This window comes from Penicillium cataractarum, assembly GCF_028827025.1.
Source record: "Penicillium cataractarum strain IBT 29864 chromosome Unknown utg000002l, whole genome shotgun sequence".
NCBI classification, from domain to species: domain Eukaryota; kingdom Fungi; phylum Ascomycota; class Eurotiomycetes; order Eurotiales; family Aspergillaceae; genus Penicillium; species Penicillium cataractarum.
The window spans coordinates 5,605,216-5,625,360 of NW_026622738.1; the positions used below are offsets into that span (position 1 = coordinate 5,605,216).

Here is a 20,145-nt window from a genome sequence, read left to right on the forward strand (position 1 = left end):
GGAGGGAAAGAGTGAAGGGAAGCTTAAGCGGAGGGGCTTCCACGAGGACTGGCGCCGGGCTTCTTGACAAGGCCTGCGAAGAAGTTTGCCAATGCTTGGTTGTGAGCTTTCTCGTCGCCTGGGTTTGTGGGTGTGCCTTCTTTCTTTTGGGCACGGCTGGCTTCTCGGTCCTAGAGAGGGATATGTTAGAAACAGAAGGGACAGACTCGAGCTCGGTATAAGGCTGGTGCTTACCTTTAGCTTCTTCAACATATCATCTGCATCAACTTGGATACCACCCATGTTGAATTGTACAGGACCAATGTGCTCGTTGACTCTGCCCTCATCCTCCATGGGAGACATTTCCAGTTGTGGGGTAGGCTGGGTAGACCGTTCCTTGTCATCCTCAGCGCGAAGCTGCTCCAGAAGCTCGACTTGCTTAGCGAGGAAGCCCTGCATTTCTGAGGTCTCGACTTCGATCTTGTTTCCATTGGCAGTAGCAGGGTGGGCAATACTCTTGTCGCGCTTGGGATCTTGAATAGTTTGCTCAAAGACCAGCACTGCACTGGTGCCGTCCTCGGCATTCTCGCTCTGTTGGCCAGCATCTTGGGATGGCTCAAGCGGTTCGGGTGCATCTTGGATTTCAATCGACCAGGCAGTTGATACACCTTCCATGTCGAATCCTTCGCGAATAATTCGAATTTTACCCCAAGAGTCCCAGTTGGCGGGGACTAGGATCTTATCGCGGTCGATAACGTTATGTTTTAATGACTGTCGTTTCAGAAGAGAATGTATACCAAGGGAAGAGTGGATCAGGCTCTGCAGAGAGTTGGCGAGGAAAGGCGTAGTATAAATGAGCGAAGCGCCGTCTGTTTGTAGAGTTAGACCGATATGAACATCAAAGCAAGGGCTAATAACTGAAACTCACGCTTCAGCAGGATGGTTCGCAGGAATTGGAGAATGAAATCGAATTGCTCTTCGTGCCAGCCGTGGTCTTTCTCCAGCTTTTCAATCTTGTCCGCCTGTGAATATCGATTAGTGAGAACGTTCTCGACACCTCGGGTCTTGATAGGGTATGCATACTCCTTGGCAGACGACACACATCGGGATACCCAAACCCTCATCCCATTCACCAGGGCCCAAGGGTATTGTGACAGGGCCTCCAGAGTTTGACATTCCTCCCGCCGCTGCAGAGCCAGCATCCATGCCTCGTTTGCGGTCCCTCCACTCTGTCATGGTCTCCTCCATCACGATCTTGGTATCGTCCTCGAGTGAAACCAGCACAGAGCGAAGAAGGCGCACCCATTCTCTTAACCGCCGAATCCACGTCCATGGGTCTGACCAGTCCAGGAGAATGACGACAAGCGTTTCGGGCACAGATTGAGGGGTCAGGAGCGGTTTGAGGAGAGGAGCGAATGATGGAGAGGGTTCGGACAGAAGGTAAGCCGACACACGCGCCAGCGTATCTAGAAATTATGAATGTCAGGATTCGCGGCACATGAAATGATATCATCTAGAGAGTCTCCGCACCTTCTTGGTCGGCATCAAGTACGTCTCGGTATGTGTATCCCAAGGCAAACTGATTGGCGATTGGAGGCGTCTTGCCTTTCCGTTTATCATTTACCAACCCAGGATCTGCGGAGGTATCTGCAGAGAATGTCTCCAAGAAATCCCTCTGGCTTTCCGGTGTACCCCCTAAGGTCAAGAAATTTAGTATCACCAGTCGCTAAAGAAAAGCCGGGCGTGGGCCGAGCAGGAATGTTGGCCAGAACGAGGGGTCTCTCTCACTCACCTAGGATCAACAAGTTCTTCTCCGGCAAGCGCTTTCCATTAGCGACACCATCTAGCAACGAGGACCAAATATTCTTCTTTGAACCATCCTTGCTCGTAGGCCGACTGTTCGTACCGGCCGCTTTGGTTCCGCGATTCGGACTGGACGACATCGTCTGGTCTAGTGCCACTATGCCTCAAAGGGCATGCACCATTCCAAGCACCTAGACAAAGTGTAGAAGTTTCGAGGGCCGTGGCGCGAAGAAATGTCGGATCGGAGGTCGTGGTGGAGGGGAGGTCACGGCCAAAGATCGCGCGCGGTCAGGGGAATCTGGAGAAAGCGGGCGGAGGTGGATTAAATCACGGCTCGACCTGGACAACAACAGCCAGGAGCTTCTTCAGCTATCGAATGGGATAATGTCTCGTGGGCGACCGACTTGCATCCGACGACGTCACGGAGGATGGACCAGGGGGGGCTTGGGGTTGAGTAAACAATTGGCGATTTTACGGTTCCGCAGATGCTCCGGGTGGAGCCCTTTCCTTTCCAGCTTTCTTTCTTCAATCCCGCAACCTTACCACTCTCCTCTCCCCCACGGCCCACTATGAACGCCATTCGCCAGACTCAGGCGCTCAACAAGCGCGAGCTTGAAAATGCGGTGTAAGTTGCAGTTTATCATGATGCTTGTTTCTCTTATGGCCCCGGAACTAATTCTGTCGCGCTTTGTCTAGACCACCCGAGGCGTCATGGCATGCAGACTACCGCGACACCGCGTATATCTACATCGGCGGGCTTCCACTGGATCTCTCTGAAGGTGATATTGTCACAATCTTCTCTCAGTACGGAGAGCCGGTCCATATCAACCTGCTTCGTGACAAGGAAACGGGCAAGAGCCGAGGCTTTGCGTTCCTCAAATATGAGGACCAGCGCAGCACAGACCTTGCAGTCGATAACCTAGGTGGCGCAACCGTTTTAGGGCGTCTGTTGCGCGTGGATCATACACGGTACAAGCGCCGTGACGATGAGGAAGAAGGAGATAATGTCGCACGACTGATGGGTGATGCGACTATTACTGAGAGCAAGAAGGATGGCGAAGATGGTCGACGTGATCGCAGGAGAAGGCCCAGCGATGCCGACAGAGAGGAGCGCCGACCTATGCTCAAGGAAGAAGTGGAGCTCCAGGAGCTCATTCAGAATCACGACGAGGAGGATCCCATGAAGGAGTTCCTCATTGAAGAGAAGAAGGAAGAGGTTGCGCTTGCGCTAGCCAAGTATCAGAGCAGCAAAAAGTCCTCCAGGAGGCGTGACGACAGCAGAGAACGATCCAGTCGGCACCATCGCCGCCATCGCTCTCGTTCCACGGAACGCAAACGTCGTGATGATCGGTCCCCCGACAGAGAGAGGAAATCGCGGCGCCGGTCCACCGATCGCGAGGAGAGGTCGAGAAGAGACCGCTCTGTGGAACGGGAGGAACGTCCTCGTAGGGATCGGTCGGCAGAGAGGGGAGAACGATCTAGACAGGATCAAACAACTGAGCGATCGCGCTCGCCGGGCTCCCGAAGACACCGCAGTGATCGAGACCGGCACGATCGTCGCCGCTGAAGGGCTCTCATATGCCACTTCTATGCTCGCCTATCTACATGCCATGAACGAAACTCCACATACACAAGGTTTTGTGCTATCTACACGAACTGGCCCAAACCTCACAGTCCACTGTATCTAGCTCGGACAGGCCAAACCACCGCCCAGCAGCGGTACCAAAACCTCAAGACTTCCGACCTTGATCTTATACCTCTGTGTGCGCCAAATTGGTCGAATATATTCACAGCATGGGATTCTTGGGCATGTTCAGCCCCCCAGATATCGTTTCCAACCGTCGCGCATGCAGTATCGCTTTCCATCATCACCATCCCGCAGAATGAACTTCTCCCAACGCCCATCCTGGCCAGATCCAATCACCAAAAGAGTCCGATTATCCATCCACCCAATGACACCTTTGGGAGGGCGCCCCATCGATGTGCCCATGGGCGTCGCATACGGTGACCCTGGCGTTGCCTCATCCCCAATCTCAAAATGCGCACTGGCAAAAGAGTATACATCGGAGAATACTCGCGGTAGCAGAGGTAGTCTGCCTAAGATGCCCCATTTCTGATTCGTCCCCTCCTCAGTTGCAGAAGTGGGCGACTGGCTCCGGTGGGCGAGGTGAGGGTGGGGTATATCGAAGATGTGGAGTGTTGATTTGTCGGAAGTTACTGCTAGAAGGGTATTGGATGGAGAGAATGAAAGAGAGAATATTACCGCATGGTCCACACCTCGGCGCAGCTCTGCCAGCTTGGTGCAATTCCCTGTAGAAAACACACGGATCAACGTTCCCTGCAGAGTGTTAGTAATGTAGAAATCAGTTACCGCCAGTGAGATCCTCACAGCTTCGCTGGCAGTTGCAAGCACTTCCCCGTCAGGGCTCAGTGTCATGGCGCGCAAGGGAGAGCTATGTGCTGGTATAATGGTGATATTGCCCGTCTCCAGCTCGACGACTTGCACCTGTCCCGGGGACCGGCCTGGGAAAGCAAGCAGCTTCTGGCCCAGACAGGCCAGTCCCAGCGGGTTATCTGAAGTCTCGAATACAGATAGTTTTTGTGGAGGTGTCGAGAATGCAAATACATGGATGCTGTTCAAGAGCGCAACCACGATCCTGGACTTGGAGAGGCGAACACCGAGGACGGAGGTGCGGAATTCGAGGGTTATGGCGGCTTTTTGCTTTGCGTCGTCCCAGATAACGAGCTGAATGGGAATCTTGTGAGTACTAGTTCAGAATTTGAATGAAAGGTGAGGGTTGCGCGTACTTTGTTCTGGGGAAATTTGGGGTTTCGTCCTCCACCGACAATCGCAAGATAGTTTGACTGGCCAAGCATTTCAACCAGGCCGATTCCTGCATTGAAATCTAGTGATCGAGTAATATTCGTTAGTTGAAAAGAGCTTCCATCAACGTATGAGAGTAATCAAACTCACCTCGAGAAACCTTGAGCTCGCACGGATTCGCATTGAACACTGAACAATAACCCTTTCTTAGCCTCGGCTGCATTGTTTGAAGCTCCTCGACAGCCTCGTCAAGCTGCGCGCACGAACGCTTACCACAAAATCCAGAGTTCAAGCCCACTGAGAAACAGCTGCTGTCACTGTTGAAGGCCGCAGACAGCGAATACGGCCCAATAGACTCGTCAATAACTTGGCGGGTGTTCATAGTTGCAGACCATGACGTGGGTCACCAAGCTTGGACCGGGGGATTGATCTGGGATGAGGAAGGTTGCAGGATGCAGTTCGATTGTTTGGAGATGAGAGTAGCTGTATCGAGTGTTTCAATCAGCAGCTGTCAACATGTGTAGAGAAGTCGAGCTCTGCAGAGTGGCGCAGATCCGCATGTCGCAAAGGGCGGATCTGCGATAAGAAGAGCAAAATGCGGGCGCGGGAGAAGCTCTGGGCTGGGATCCACGCTTGAGTGCCTGGGTGCCTGAATTCATGGATTATGTAATCCCTCCGGTGGTCAGGAGCGACCCACTATGTTTGTAGCCCCTGAGTGCTAGTAATGGAGTCCTCTATAGCCAGAATGAGAAGATTGTAAATATCAAGATCATAGAAAGGTCAGGAAGTATCTCATAAAGTAGTCACTCTGTAGCTATCACCAATTTAAAAGCCATTGGGCCCGTTGTGGAGTTTCTATCTGGTCTGGTCGCCAGCCAAGCTGGAGAAGAGGAGCGTCCCGTGATTGGCCCGCGGCAGAGGGAAAGGGGGAAACACGAACTGTCTTTCCTCACATCCCCCCCCTACTACTGAACCACTACTACTTCTCCGTCCAAATCGAACCTCAGGAGAGTTTCATCCTCACCCTCTTCTTTGTGAATTCCCTTGCTGCAAGGCAATTTCTTTTCTCCTGCATCGTCTCCCCTTTCCTTTCCACACCTAGCCCACCATGTCGTCGGCTCTCAACGCGGTATGTTTTCCCCTTTTATTCCTCTCCCCCCAGCTCTTGCCCCATACTTTCCGAAAGAAAAAAAAAGATCACTCGAGCTGACTCTAGACCCCCATGTGGGTAGATGAAGATTCGCCGCAAGAAGAATGTCAAGAAGGGAATTCAGTTCTGTTTGATGGTGTGCGGTGCTAGCGGAACTGGTATGGCCGACGATGGAAACCTCCCCCCGTGGTCTGGCCAATTGCTAACTAATCATCTTTCAAATCAGGTCGCACAACCTTCGTCAACACTCTCTGCGGAAAGAAGGTGCTGGAGGGCAAGGAGGCCGATGATGCAGAGCATGCCCACATCGAGGAGGGCGTTCGCATCAAGCCCGTCACTGTTGGTGAGTGAGAACCTCTCCGCTGAGCAGTCAACGGGAACCAATGCTGACTTTTCGGATCACCGCAGAGCTCGAGCTGGACGAGGAAGGCACCCGCATCTCCCTAACCATCGTTGATACCCCCGGATTCGGTGACCAGATTGACAACGAGGCGAGGCATGTTCACACTCCGCAACCCGCATCCTGTCCGAACCCTCAAGCCTCCCCTCTTGCTAACACCCCCTCACAGCTTCGGCGAGATTGTTGGATACCTCGAGCGTCAATACGATGATATTCTTGCAGAGGAGTCCCGCATTAAGCGTAACCCCCGTTTCAGGGACAACCGTGTGCACGTGTTGCTCTACTTCATCACACCTACCGGCCACGGTCTCCGCGAACTCGATATCGAATTGATGAAGCGCCTTTCCCCCCGTGTCAACGTCATTCCCGTCATTGGCAAGGCCGACTCCCTCACCCCCGCAGAATTGGCCGAGTCCAAGAAGTTGATCATGGAGGACATTGAACACTACCGCATCCCCGTCTACAACTTCCCCTACGACATTGAGGAGGATGATGAGGACACTGTTGAGGAGAACGCCGAGCTCCGTGGACTGATGCCTTTCGCCATCGTTGGCTCCGAGGACTTTGTTGAGATTGATAACCGGAAAGTGCGCGCCCGACAGTACCCATGGGGTGTGGTCGAGGTTGAGAACCCCCGGCACTCCGACTTCCTGGCCATTCGCAGCGCCCTCCTCCACAGCCACTTGGCTGATCTGAAGGAAATCACTCACGACTTCCTCTACGAGAACTACCGTACCGAGAAGCTCAGCAAGAGCGTGGACGGTGCTGTTTCGTATGTCTTTTCTGTGGAAACGTCCCCCTGTCAAATGATCATCGATACTAATTCATCAAACAGTGGCATCGACTCTTCTATGAACCCCGAGGACCTTGCCTCCCAGTCCGTCCGTCTCAAGGAGGAGCAGCTCCGCCGCGAGGAGGAGAAGCTGCGCGAGATCGAGCTGAAGGTGCAGCGCGAGATTGCCGAGAAGCGACAGGAGCTGTTGGCTCGCGAGAGCCAGCTCAGAGAGATCGAGGCTCGCATGGCGCGCGAGGCCAGCCAGCACAATGTCAGCGAAGCCGCCAATGGGGAGGCTTAGATTTACTCTGTCGTCGATGCGGCTCATTCAGCGGGGCGCCGGTTCGCAAAGTGATACCGTTTGTGCCAACTCATGGACTTCGTGGCACGAAGTTGGTTTCTGTTTATGGGGATAATATTGACTGTTTATTCACGTTAATAGCTTTTTTTTCTTCTTTTCTTGCTATTTCTTACCCGGTGTCTCTACGGAGATGGACAAGATTCCCAACATAGAATGCAACCTTCTGGTTATTCGACGACGGGCACCTAATTTCTCCATTTCTTGCTTCGGTTGAAGGAGGCAAAAAGAGCGCATGCCAAATTATTGAGATGGAAGATCTTGCTATCAATTGCTCCCTCCATCTCAACCTCCTACCCGATGGCTCTTATCTCGTCCCTCAACCCGGGAAACAGAGACATAAGAACGGTCCTTTTCTCATTTCGTTTTCCCAGTGTTTTAATCGTCCACTTCTTCGGGGGCTTCTATTTCCTGCATATCCTGTTGTTTTTTTTTTCTTATTCCCCCCTGTCCCACTCCCTCCTATCTTGATCGATCCCCCTCTCCGGCTTTTCCTCTCTTGTTTCCGTTTCCTCCCTGGCACCTTGTCCAAAGTCCGCAGCGCAGCAAGATTCCCTCTTCTCTTTTGTTGTTTTGTGTTTTTGGTCATGTCTTGTGTCTATCCTATTTTTTTCGCTGTCTTCCTAGCTCGATAGTAAATCAGGAAGAAAAAGTATCTTGGCCTCTTGTTCTTTTGGTACATGGTTTGCTTAGAAATTCGGAGCATCCGTAGATACTACCGAAGTAGGTGGCAGGATCCATGTGTCTGGCTTCTATATAGGCAGGCAGCACAAGTTGTCCTGTCACTATCTCTAGTTTCGACTAATGTTTAGCCCTTGCAGGGACCACCTGGGCTGCAAGATATTTCCTAATAGGATGAATTGAAGTGGACCCACCTAAGGTAGCGACGATATATCTCACGAAACTACAGATGAAAAAGGTCAAAGCCTTCATATCAACGGCATCCATTTGAAAAATATGAAGATACCTCGAAAACAGTACAAGTAAATAATACCAAAGAAGTAGGGGGAAAAAAGCTAGAAGATCCAAAGACATGATCATCACTTCGCAGGCCATGCGGAGGCACAACCCAAGAAGAGGTAAAGAAGAGAGAGAGGGAGGAAGAAAATAATAAAAGTCCAATAAAATTTTTAAGGAGAAAGTAAGGCAACTCGAAAAGATGCAACGACGAACGGGGCGACGAGCAAAAGAACAGTCGGGCAGACACGCAAGAAGTGGTATTTTGCGCTTCCATTGTACACACGGACGGACAAAGAAACGAGATGCGGGGGGTTTGAGGTCTTCAGGGTGAGAAGAGGGAGGGAGATTGGGAGGAGATGGAAGAGATGGCGAAAGGGAGGGGGTGAAAGGCGAGGACGTCCAAGACGTCACACTGGTATAAAAATGATGATGCTGGGCACAAATAAGCCTCGAGGCTAGAGGAGAGCCTGGAGACTATGCAACACACAGAAGCGCTTTGTATTCGTTGGTACCCTAATCTCTCGGCGAACCAGCCGTGAAAGAATGGCGCAAAAGCAATTGGAACTGGAGAGACGGAGTATCTAGAAAGGCATTATGCCGAAGCAAGTGGATGGAGACAGCAAGGCTCATGCAAATGTGGTTATATAACCAGCCAAGGCTAAATCTGTTGTGGCTTGTTCCAGAAATCCAAGCTGGCAACCACATCCTCGCCATTCTCATCCTCATAAGCGTAGATAATCTCGCGAGTCGAAGAATGCAGCATACGGATGTTCTTGCCGGTCATGATGTGAATCAGCTCGCTTGTCTCAACATGGCGAATTTCGATAAAGTTGGGCTCGAATGCCAGGATGTAAGGGTAGGACAATGCAAAGGCGGTCGGATTACCCTCCCAAGAGATCCTCCAGTCTGGACGAGCCCGCCAGCCGTTGCGGTTGACGAAGAACGAGAAGTCACTGTAGTTCAACAGGAACTCGCCGTTCATACGCTCGATGTGGATGGGCTTGACGTTTTCCTTGCGGGCGACGAAGTCCAGTGATGTATCAGCCTGGTCCAAGAGCGATTGTGTCTCGGTTGTTTCAAGACTGACGACCTCAAAGCCACGAGCACAGCCAACACACAGAGTAGACCGCAGGAAGTGGATCGAAGAAGATTCAGCAGGAATGTAGTATTCCTTGAAGGGCTTAAGAGTATCCTGCCCACTCTGGAACATCTTGCTGACAGCAGACTTCTTCTTGCCCTTGGCCAAATTGTCCATCGGCTCGTAAACCTTGATGGTACTCGACAGTGCGGATGTTTTAACCGAGCAGACAAGGTGACGACCAAGACCAATTCCGGCCTTGAAGAAGTTTGCATGACCTTGAATCTTCTTCGGGCGTTTCGCCAGGGTATTTTGACCCTCTCCTATCTCAAGAGCATCCAAGGGGTAAGACTGGAGGGTCTTGTTTGCCAAGACCAGGAGCAATTGATATTCTTCCAAAGTATCAATCTGGGTGACCTGGCTGGCCTCCAGAACCTTCCTGGGCTTTGCGTTCTTATCCTTGGGCCAGCGTTCTGACAGGTAGATGCCGCTGTCAGTTCCGTAAACCAACTTGCGTCCTCCATCTGAAAAGTCAACAACGTCAGTTAAATTCAAGAAAACTAAATCCAGTGCATAATGGGGTGAACTTACCAACTGGAACACAGCAATTGACACGGTTGATGGCAGAGAAAAAGTTCTCAGACAGAACCGTCTTATTGTAGAAGTTGCTGTTTCGTTCCCACAACTTTCGTTGTTGCTCCTCGACCATTTCGATGAACTTCCGTCGCTGGGTTGGAGATGTTGCATAAAGAGTCTGCTCGTAGCCGCCTTTGCCCAGATGGCGGAACGTAATCGGGAGCTGTCCGTCTTTGGTAGGGGGAGGGTTAGGAGCGACTTTGTTGGACAAAAGGTTCGATGATGGCCGTTTGGAAATTCCCAAGCGAGGAATGACCTCGTCCATTTGAGCGATGACCAAGAGCTCAAGAGGGATAGGCTTCTTGTATACACGGTACTCTTCTCGCTTGTTCACAACCTTGATACGAACAAGAAGCACTGCGTGATCGAAAAGATAAGCAGTTACCTCCGAGCTTTCTCCGGTGGTCTTCTTGAACGCCATTTTAGTGAGCATCTGGCGGTTCTCCTCGGTGAGCTTCAAGTCCACGTAATCACCGGGGTTGAACTTCAATTGATTGTTCAGCTGCACCAAGTTGAAGTGGTTCTCTGCCTTGCCACTCTCAGTATTGACGCGCGAGAGGAAACTCTTGATGAGTTTCACAGCCTTGGGGATGTCCTCCTTGTCAGGATTATCATCCGCCGTATTTTTGAGTACAGACTCGAGAAGCAATGGGTATCGAGCAAGACGAGTGGTGGGCTTGGTAAGGTAACCATTCAGTTCAAGCTTTCGGGACTCCTTGAGACGCTCGGTGTCCTCCACAAATTTGGCAAAGCCCGGATTTGACCCCTTCTCCTTCTCAAACTCGAATTTACCGTAGAGCTGGTTGGCACCGTACTTGATGAAAGGATCGAAGCGGGGTACGTGCTGAAGGAAAATATCACCAACCGTCTTGACAACGTGGCTCTCCTTTTGACGGGCATTCAGAGCTTCGCAAAGGGCGCTGTTGACCTTCAAAACCTCCAAGCAATTTCCAAACACGGTCCGAATGAACTTTTCCCGCCTGTGTTCAGGAATCGGAGAATTAGTGTTAGTGCCAGCCGCGCGCAATGGTCGCATCCAGAAATCACGTAGGTATTCCAAATCCTTGACGAAATCCCGTTCCGTGTACATGATCTCGAAGATGATTTCCTGCCGCTTCTTCTCGTGGTCATCGACATTCTCAGAAACTTCCTTCGGAACCATATTGATCCACAGCTTTTGGTTGTCATTGTCATCGTCATCATCAATGTGTAGGCTGCCCTTAGACCCCGAAGTTCTGAGAATCGGCTGAGGCTTCAGATTCAATCGGGCCTGTTGCTCTAAGCGCCGGGGACAAGCAATGGAGTAGCAGAGGCTATCTCGGGTGCAGGTAGGCGAATAACATTCAGTCAGGAGGGTGAACACACCATTGACTTCTGTACCGATGGTCCTATCTTCGGTCAGAGTCTCCTTGAACTGATAGACCTCCCCGGGAGCATCTCGAAGGCGATGGTCGTAAGTGACATCATGGAAGAACTTCTGGGCATCCAATGCACGGCCCAGAAGGAGAGCCAAGTTTCGATCATTCGTCCGAATAATATTTGCAATCAAGTCCACAGCATCAGTGCCTGAGAAAGCGTTCTGGTATGACAAGCCGTTCTTCTGTCGCTCACCAAGCGAGATCTTCTCCCGAAACACATCGGCAACCCGCGATAGTAGAGCTGGGTAGACCACGGGAACTCGACGGTGGGAGTCCCTGGAAACGAGAGTGGTTTGGCCGTTCGAACCCTGTGTAGCCTGACTCTGCATGGTCATCGTTCGATCCGGGATAATAGTCGATGCCATGGACATTGTGCGGGATCGGGTCGAAGCATCGCTGGGAGGGCGAGGTCTGCTAGCGTATGCGTCGGCAACATTGGCTGGCATAGAGTCAAATCTTTGCGGTGGTGTTGATTGCTCATGGCCTGATGGGGGCCGTCGAGCTGGAATGGACCTTCCAGTGCTCCCAATGTGGGCATGGTTGGCATCCGACGCGTATGTTGTCATAGACATCGCTCGCTCATTTTGGTGTCTCTCGGGAACTGGCCGCCCAAGCTGGGTCATCGTTGAACCACCGGGATAGTAAGGTGGTTGACGAGCGATGGAAGCGGAAGACGACGGGTGGTTGAACGGAGTCGGCGGGGCAGGGGAAGACTGGTAGGATGGACCACTCAGTTTGGCCATCGATCGTGATCTGTTCGCATCGGAATTCAAGGCAGGAGGAGGCATTGGCCGGCCGCCGAGATCGCGGGGATCCGGGTACTGGGACGGCGGACCGGGTTTAGAATCCAGACGTTGGGGTCGGGGGTAGGCGGGGAATCGTCCCGCCGGCCCTGGGTACTGTCGCGCGGGCGGCGGCTGCGATGACATGGTCGCCGCCCCTGGGTTATAGGCTTGATATTGTCCAGACGGTGGTGCCGGGGGTATCCATTGGGCGGTGCGGACGGTGGAGGTCCGTAACCATTTGCAACTGGCTGTCGTGTGGGCTGAGGAGGTGGTCTTTGGAATTGAGGGTGTGCCACATGCGACGACATGGTATGAGCGCGACCCTGTGAGAATTGGGGAGTCTGCGATGTCATTGTCTGGGAGCGGCCCGGGGGAGGCGCGCTTCCAAAGATATCATTGTACACAGCATCTCGTTGCACGGACGGGGCAGGGCCGTTGCCATAAGGCCGGTAATTCCGGTTACGCTGGCCCCCCAAGTCTGCCATGTTCACAAAGCTCGTGACCGGCGAGAGAGATAATAGTCGTCAGGTAGATAGAACGGGCCTGTGTCAAAGATCGAAAAAGGACGAATGGGAAAAAAAGGGGGGGTATTCGAGTCGATCGTAGAGAGCGTTCAGGGCGTCGCAAGTGTTCGGTTCGAGATCCGATCGTGGGCAATGGAAAGAAACGGGAAGAGCGAAAGCAGCAACCCCGCGGGGAGCAAAGGATCCAAGAGAAAGTAGTAAAAAATGATTTCTGTGCAATAGTTCGTCCTCAATATGGCATCAGTCTCCCCTCCGGTGGACGGCTGGGGGGGAGGGGGGGGAAAGTTGGCGGGTTCAGAGGTCGTAACCGAAGAGCGCCAGGAGCCGTGAGCGCAATAAAGTCCGGGCTCCTTGCAAGATCATACCCTCAGCATTCCTCCAGTGGAAGCCGTCGAGAGGAGGGAATGATTGCAGGAGAGAGGAAGGGGGAGGAGGACGACGTGGTGGTGGTGGGGGGGGGGGAGTAGTTGAATGTTGAAATGTAATGATTAGCCTTGAGGGGGGAGGAGAGTGAGGAACGAGGATGAGGCGAGGTGACGGGCTGCCCGGTATTGTGGTAATCTGGTGACCAGATCTGGTAATATACGGCCAGGGCCCACTGTAGAAGCCGCTCAATGAGTGGTCAGGTACTGTCATCTCCCCGAGGAGGGAAGCACGGGAAATGTGCTACGGTGGGCCAAGTGCTCCTCCATGCAACACCCCCAAAGGAGGGAGCTGGCAGTAAATCATCACCTTCCAGCTGCTCGCGCCGTCTTCAGTCTCGCCTCGACGAGCTCTCATCTCTTTTCCAGCAAACCCCTTTCTGAATTACTGCACAACAGTCATCATGGCGGACAGTGACTTGGCGCCCAAGTTCGCCCCATTCTTCTCCTTCGTGAGTGGCCCGATGCAAAGCTCCCGCTGAGAGACGGTCCAGACTAACGAGCATCCTTGAATAGGCCGGCATTGCAGCTGCAGTGAGTTGATCGGTACCTTCGGACATTTGCATCAAGTATACTAACAGCTTTCGTTCTTGAAGATGATCTTCGGGGGTACGTCACTGACACCGTGGACGGATGGTTTTGGGAATGCATAGCTGACAACTGACAACAACATCACAGCCGGAGGAGCAGCTTATGGCACCGCAAAGTCGGGTATCGGTATTGCGGGTGTGGGAACTTTCAGACCAGACCTGATTATGAAGGTACGATGAGAGGCGAATAGCGCAACTGGTGTAGCTAGCGCACGCGGTAGCCCTCTTATGGCCGTGGCATACAGAGAGGCTAATTGGCTTGCTTTCTACAGTCGCTCATCCCCGTCGTCATGTCCGGTATCATTGCAGTATACGGTCTCGTCATCTCAGTCCTTATCGCCGGAGACGTCAACCCAGCTCAGAGACAGAGCTTGTACAAGTATGTTCAAGAAGTCGGCAAAGTGCTCGTGGCCATGGACGGAGACGGCTGACTATTTGGGAAACAGGGGATTTATGCACCTTGCAGCAGGTCTATCAGTTGGCCTTTCCGGTGTCGCCGCTGGCTATACGATTGGCATTGTTGGTGATGCTGTAAGGATTCCAATTCCTCGAGCCCTTGACGGGAGAATACACAGCTCTAATACGGTTCTTAGGGTGTTCGGGCATACATGCAACAGTCACGCGTTTACGTCGGCATGATTCTGATCCTGATTTTCGGCGAAGTTCTGGGTCTGTATGGGTAAGTGTTTTGGGGACGCAGTAGTCCGACTCCGAGAATCCCAAAGGCTAACACGACGACTAGCTTGATTGTTGGCTTGATCTTGAACTCGAAGTCTTGAAAGCGTGATTCCCATCTCTTTATCTCTGCTTTATGCGCTCGCTTTTCTGGCGCATATCTCCTCGTTATTTTGAGCCAAATCCTTCCCGTCTGATCGTCCCGACACCGTTCGCGCCAGATGCGCCAGCGCCAGCGCCAGCGCCTGTCGTGTCTCATGAGTCGATCCAGATCCCGGCCAGCTGTCATCTGAATTGCGTGGACTTTATTTCTTTTTGATATTCTCGGGGTGTATTATAAGGGGTCCTGTTCGCATATAGATTCCGGTTGAATGAAATCAGGCGTAGGCCAATGATGATTCCGATTTATCACCGTAATCCCCCCCTAATCCGTCCAGCCCGTTCAGCCCCGCCCCCATAAGATACGTCAGAGCTGGCAGACCTTCCCTTCGCAACTCTCTGCCCCGCGCTAAACATCCTAACCCCCCCATTCTGCCGTTGGGGATTCTTGACTTGCAAATGTTTCTTGTTTCGACCTGAAATCCCTCGGAATCGAGCTGGGGTGCCGACGCGATTGGTGGCGCGCTAACCGGGTGGGCGCTTTATTCACTTTTTTTTCCCTCTGCCACACGCCGCAGCGAGAGACATGATCTCTTGCCCTACCAATGGCGACCGGAACTGTCGAACATTCGGCACCAACTGAGGTGCAGGGCAGCTCTTCCGCTTCCAGAAACCAGAACATGCGCTCCAACGACATCCACGAGAAGGAGAAGCACCTCATCCACTCCATCCGTCGGTCTCCGCAACGATCTACGAACCCCTTCCTCATTAACGAGCGCCGAGACGATAAACAACTATGCATCTCCTCGAGGAGCTTACACGTGAATGATTTCGTGTTGATAAAGACGCTAGGAACCGGTGAGAATGCTTTGGCGCGCGTGCTTGTCCAAACCTATCGAGTCTGACAAGTTCTCTTTGGGATCTACAGGCACTTTCGCACGAGTATGGCTTACGCGACTGAAGGATGAGACGGACAAGAGTAAAGTATATGCGCTGAAGATATTGCGCAAGGCCGATGGTACATGGACCCCCGACATGCAGACAGCCAAAGGCTAATCATCACCGCTTATCGTCAAACAGTGATCAAGCTGAAGCAGGTCGAACACGTGCGCAATGAACGCAAGACCCTCGCGGCCGTTATCGGACATCCTTTCATTACAACTCTAGTCGCATCCTTCTCGGACGAACAGAATCTCTATATGTTGGTATGGGTTGACTGGGCTCCCTCGTGGACTTCTTTGTCTCGGGTTCCTGCGGGACGCTAACCTGATCGCAGTTGGACTTTTGCCCTGGGGGAGAGATCTTCACTTATCTCCGGCGAGCGCGACGCTTCAACGAAGAGACTTCGAGGTTCTACGCGGCGGAGATCACAATGACCATCGAGTATCTGCACGATATACAGGGGGTAGCCTATCGCGATCTTAAACCGGAGAACATCCTCCTCGACGCCGACGGCCATATCAAACTTGTCGATTTTGGATTTGCAAAGCAGGTCGACAACCGCGAGACTTATACTCTCTGTGGTACTCCCGAATACCTTGCTCCAGAAGTCATTCACAACAGCGGCCACGGTCTCGCCGTCGATTGGTGGGCACTCGGTATTCTGATTTATGAATTCCTTGTCGGACAGCCCCCATTCTGGGATCAGAATCCCATGCGTATCTATGAGCAGATCGTCGAAGGACGACTGCGCTTCCCACCTAACATGCCCGCGGCAGCGCAGAACATTGTCTCGCTACTCTGCAAAACCAACCCGTCAGAACGTTTGGGTCACATTTCCGGCGGCTCTGCTCGAGTCAAGTCTCACCCATTCTTCCAAGATGTGGCCTGGGATGATTTGTTCTACCGACGGGTCAAAGGCCCGATCATTCCCCGAGTATCACATCCGGCGGACACCGGGAATTTTGAGGAATACCCGGACTCCGACAACCGCAATCAGAACTTGTATACCGATGACTTGAAGAAGAAATATGAGCCTCTTTTCAATGATTTCTGAGAGGCTGTACCTTCAAAGATACGTTTCAACAACCGCCTAGCCCTTCGATGCGGAATCCCGATGCCGAGAATTAGGTTCTCGTCAGAAAAGAGAGGGCCTATCATCTCTTGGGCTGTTCCCGGGCTTTATCTTTCTCTCTTCACTTCGAAGGTCATCACGACAGAGACACGGGAAACTTGCAACATGTGTTCCGAGTTCAGCTCCCACCCGTTGGCCCCAACTCGGGCGGCCCTTCTTATCTGACTTTCTTTGCTCCCGCTCACATCGCAGCAAACTGGTCTCATAATCAAGGCCCCCAAGCCCGTCTCACCTTGAGTCCAGCACCTTCCCCGGACGGGCTGGGGGCTACTCGTCTGACGTCGACGCTCACTTCCTCTCATCCCATAACCACCCATAACCTTTGATCCATCTTCATTGCAAATCCTTTTCGACACTCTACATTAGTGGAGGATGCATGCACCTGATGACTGAATTTCGTATTCATCACTTTGTAATGTATTTCAACGTGGCGGTTTATGTCATGCTTTGAATCAGTCAGTACATATAGCGGTTGGTGGCCTTGAACCTCATCATGATCGCGAATTAGCTAGTACATACTTATCTCATGAATAAAGTCTTTATCTCTTTTACGAATAAGGGTTACTTTCCGAACGTAGTCCAAATTTAGCTGAGAAACCTAACTAGTGCACGCTCATGAGACGACTTTCGCGTTTGAATCGAGGACTGAAGAGTCCAAAAGAGCAAAATTCGCCCCGTCTATCATTTTAATAAAGCTAGCGCTGCTATCATCTAAAAATTGCAGGTAAAAAGTGTATATCACAAGAAGACAATTATGGGAATCGTATGTACGGGAGTTCGTGAAACATGGGTCGCAAACAGAGGGATTGTCATCGCCTCAGATGGCCAACAGAGGTTTCATGATCGGGATCCAGGGTTGGGCCTTTCGATCAGACAATAGGTTGAGTAATCACTCAGTCCAGTCAGAGGGTATAGCAAAGCCCGAAGACGCCCAGGAACCAGATTTTGGTGGGGGTGTTCATAGGCAGGATGGTGTGCATAGTGAGGGTTGCTATGACACGAGAGGAGAGGCCAAGCCTGGGGAAGTAGGTAAGGCCGAATTTAGATTGCCTTGGTAGTTTGAGAAGACGAGAAGATTTGTGCCATATGTCTCAAACATGGGCAAAATGCAACTCAAGATCACGGGTTGTGCGAGGATTCGAGTTTAAATTTGAGAGGTATTTCGGAGTAAAGATTGTCTCATAGGGAAGGATCTGTCTTCCATGAGCCTGTACATAAGCAATTTCGTCAGCATCAAGTCATGAAATATATTACTCGGGACTAAGGGTAACCATACCGTCAAAGTTGTGCTTCACGAAAGCCATAGGATGATCGATATCTTCGGCACCCATTTGCCCAACGCCCGGGCTGAAGCTCGTGATTGGCAAGACCACCGCGTCTCCCATCTTCCGATGAGTGGTCTGACCACTGAAGTCTTCGTACGTTATATTCTTCTCCCCAGGTAGAATGTGGAAGTACTCAGGGTTGTTGAAGTAACGGAAAATCGCATCCGTCCAAGCACCCGGTCCCGTAAACTCCATCACGGTCTTATCCATCTTGCCAACCTTGAGGATGCCAGCCCTCTTCATGCGGAGTGTCTCCTCCGTGATGTATGCGACCATATCACGCAGAATCGGATGACCCGGTTTCGAAACGATGGTCCACTGGCAGAATTGGATACGGCGGGAGTACCACTCGTGCCAGTCGGGACGGTCTGGGTCGGCCTCGATGCCGACAACGAATCCCACTTTGGATCGATCAAGTTCGTCGGGCAGCCAGTACGGGGCTGGCTTGAGAGCAATAGTGTCGATATCACTGTAAATTCCACCCCGTGCGAGCAGAACCAGATACCGGAAGAAGTCGGCCTTCATAACCGCGAGCGGCAAGGCATCGTAGGCTTCAAAGACGTCCGGCAGAGATCCGTACAAGTACTGGATCAAATGCCTTTGCGTATCATCCGAAATGACCTCATGCGTGAACCCCGGGTGTAATTCTGTCCAGCTCGCCTCGGCCGCACGGAGACTGTCTCCAAACCATATCGATGATGGGGCATACTTCCATGTTTGCCAAATGTATGCGGGGAATCTGCTTCGAAGGTCGTAGGGAAATTGGTATCGCAGGCGCTCGCGCAGTGGCGCAGTCCCATAAGAAAGCGTTTGTTGCTGCCGAGCTTTTGACTTCTTCTTCGGATGTAATAGCCTATCCTGCTCCTCGCTGAATATCTCTTGTACGGGTTGGTAGCCAGGTGCACCGGGGACCTCGGCAGGTCGACTTGAGCGAATGAGGAAGATGAAAGCGATGAAGCATATAGCGGCGAATAAGGACCTGCGAAACGTCGGCATGTTGGGCAGCGGGCAGCGATGACGGCGCAATCGCTCGGGATATCCCCTAGAAAATGTTGCCGCAGCCACGCGCGCTGCTGAGACAGGGGTATCACGCCTTTTTCGGTGCGTGTAAAGTTATGCGGTTGAAGCTCGGAGGGGGATCGGCTGTCCGGGGTAGAGTCGCGCGTATTTGTCGAAAGAAAAAAGAAATTAAGCTCCGATCGATCGGAGAACTGGCATTGCGATCTCGCAGGGCTGTCGCATACGCCCAATCCGTAATTTCACAATGCGACCTCGACGCCGGTCGGAGATCGCGGAGGTACACAGTTGTGCCGCAAACAGAAATAGGAGGCGCACCGGGCACAGGATAGAGCCTCGGGCTGATTTTTTGGTCTGAGAAATGATAATTTGAAAAGGAGAAGAATTGAATCCAGATCACGCTGACTGGCAGCGATTGATCTGGGGCCTGCCTGCAGCTTTATGTTGGAACAGAAAAAGGATTGCGTATGCTGCGACAGTTCGGGCGCATCTACACCCGTTTGGGTGGAGCCACTCACGTGGCCTGAGATGTGGTCAATCGCTTCGCCGAAGTATGCCCCTCGGCCCTGTCAAACATATTCTGATCTGATTCTTGCAATTGTTCTTACCTGCTAATGCATACCTAATATCTCGTACTAGTAGACAGGTTTCAGTAATTATAGTCCTCCCGCATGTCTCATGATTTTATGTGACTTGTTCGTCGAATGACCCTGGGGTATGGCTGCATTCGAACTCGAGTGCAATATGTACAGTATGTGAATACTTGATTTGATTACCTAATGTGACATTCGCGGTGGTTTTTCATCTCGAACCGAAACTTTCGACCGACGCCTCCTGCAGATCTAATCTGCTTTCCGGACAGCTGCTTCGTCAGTGTTAATTAGCTTGCCCCCTGAATCGAGATGAAACCACTCCCCCGCCATACAAGTGACTTTGTAGACATCATCCAGACAAGGCTGTCGTGTCATCTTTACATCTTTGTCGACTTCATCATCTTGTCACCGTTTACGACAGCCGGAGGAGGCCTAAATTAGCTGGATGTTACCGACCATCTTATAGATATCCTTGTTCACCGTGATACATAGAGACCCGAGGCGATGTGACTACGTGGCTAGCTGCATATTTATATGCTATGGACTACATAGTCACATTCACATATTATACTATCCTCAGTTGACAGGTATCAGAGGCTCCTAGGAAAGCTGCCAGCCATAGCCAAGAGTTTGCCAAGACAATTAAGCTCCACCTGCACA

General features: G+C 51.9%; 8 protein-coding genes across 8 annotated transcripts; 4 read left to right on the plus strand and 4 right to left on the minus strand.

Annotated features, from left to right (window-relative positions):
* Positions 1–23: 23 nt before the first annotated feature.
* N7496_004062 (dynein family protein) lies at positions 24–1,922 on the minus strand (the record flags this gene model as incomplete). The annotated part of the gene is made up of 6 exons (XM_056696993.1): positions 24–170; positions 235–848; positions 908–1,001; positions 1,063–1,445; positions 1,510–1,674; positions 1,772–1,922. 6 exons carry the CDS (start codon positions 1,920–1,922, stop codon positions 24–26), a joined length of 1,554 nt encoding a protein of 517 aa, XP_056559205.1.
* Positions 1,923–2,351: 429 nt separating this feature from the next.
* N7496_004063 (IST3 family RNA-binding protein) lies at positions 2,352–3,349 on the plus strand (the record flags this gene model as incomplete). Its single annotated transcript, XM_056696994.1, has 2 exons — positions 2,352–2,407; positions 2,479–3,349. 2 exons carry the CDS (start codon positions 2,352–2,354, stop codon positions 3,347–3,349), a joined length of 927 nt encoding a protein of 308 aa, XP_056559206.1.
* Positions 3,350–3,595: 246 nt separating this feature from the next.
* On the minus strand, positions 3,596–4,988 carry N7496_004064 (phosphatidylinositol-3,5-bisphosphate binding protein HSV2; the record flags this gene model as incomplete). Its single annotated transcript, XM_056696995.1, has 4 exons — positions 3,596–4,120; positions 4,154–4,528; positions 4,591–4,688; positions 4,757–4,988. 4 exons carry the CDS (start codon positions 4,986–4,988, stop codon positions 3,596–3,598), a joined length of 1,230 nt encoding a protein of 409 aa, XP_056559207.1.
* Positions 4,989–5,684: 696 nt separating this feature from the next.
* On the plus strand, positions 5,685–7,232 carry aspA (uncharacterized protein; the record flags this gene model as incomplete). Its single annotated transcript, XM_056696996.1, has 6 exons — positions 5,685–5,735; positions 5,839–5,914; positions 5,983–6,099; positions 6,165–6,256; positions 6,297–6,928; positions 6,992–7,232. Exons 1-6 carry the CDS (start codon positions 5,715–5,717, stop codon positions 7,230–7,232), a joined length of 1,179 nt encoding a protein of 392 aa, XP_056559208.1. The 5' UTR covers positions 5,685–5,714.
* Positions 7,233–8,907: 1,675 nt separating this feature from the next.
* On the minus strand, positions 8,908–12,651 carry rom2 (putative Rho guanyl nucleotide exchange factor (Rom2); the record flags this gene model as incomplete). Its single annotated transcript, XM_056696997.1, is given in 3 exon segments — positions 8,908–9,851; positions 9,919–12,202; positions 12,217–12,651. 3 exon segments carry the CDS (start codon positions 12,649–12,651, stop codon positions 8,908–8,910), a joined length of 3,663 nt encoding a protein of 1,220 aa, XP_056559209.1.
* Positions 12,652–13,516: 865 nt separating this feature from the next.
* N7496_004067 (V-type proton ATPase proteolipid subunit) lies at positions 13,517–14,481 on the plus strand (the record flags this gene model as incomplete). Its single annotated transcript, XM_056696998.1, has 8 exons — positions 13,517–13,564; positions 13,629–13,646; positions 13,694–13,721; positions 13,791–13,873; positions 13,975–14,081; positions 14,149–14,233; positions 14,296–14,381; positions 14,445–14,481. 8 exons carry the CDS (start codon positions 13,517–13,519, stop codon positions 14,479–14,481), a joined length of 492 nt encoding a protein of 163 aa, XP_056559210.1.
* Positions 14,482–15,081: 600 nt separating this feature from the next.
* Positions 15,082–16,472, plus strand: N7496_004068 (cAMP-dependent protein kinase; the record flags this gene model as incomplete). Its single annotated transcript, XM_056696999.1, has 4 exons — positions 15,082–15,334; positions 15,405–15,494; positions 15,557–15,681; positions 15,753–16,472. The coding sequence occupies 4 exons, from the start codon at positions 15,082–15,084 to the stop codon at positions 16,470–16,472; spliced, it is 1,188 nt and encodes a 395-aa protein (XP_056559211.1).
* A 1,328-nt stretch (positions 16,473–17,800) lies between these two features.
* Positions 17,801–18,871, minus strand: N7496_004069 (glycosyltransferase family 32 protein; the record flags this gene model as incomplete). Its single annotated transcript, XM_056697000.1, has 1 exon — positions 17,801–18,871. The coding sequence occupies one exon, from the start codon at positions 18,869–18,871 to the stop codon at positions 17,801–17,803; it is 1,071 nt and encodes a 356-aa protein (XP_056559212.1).
* Between the last annotated feature and the right edge of the window lie 1,274 nt (positions 18,872–20,145).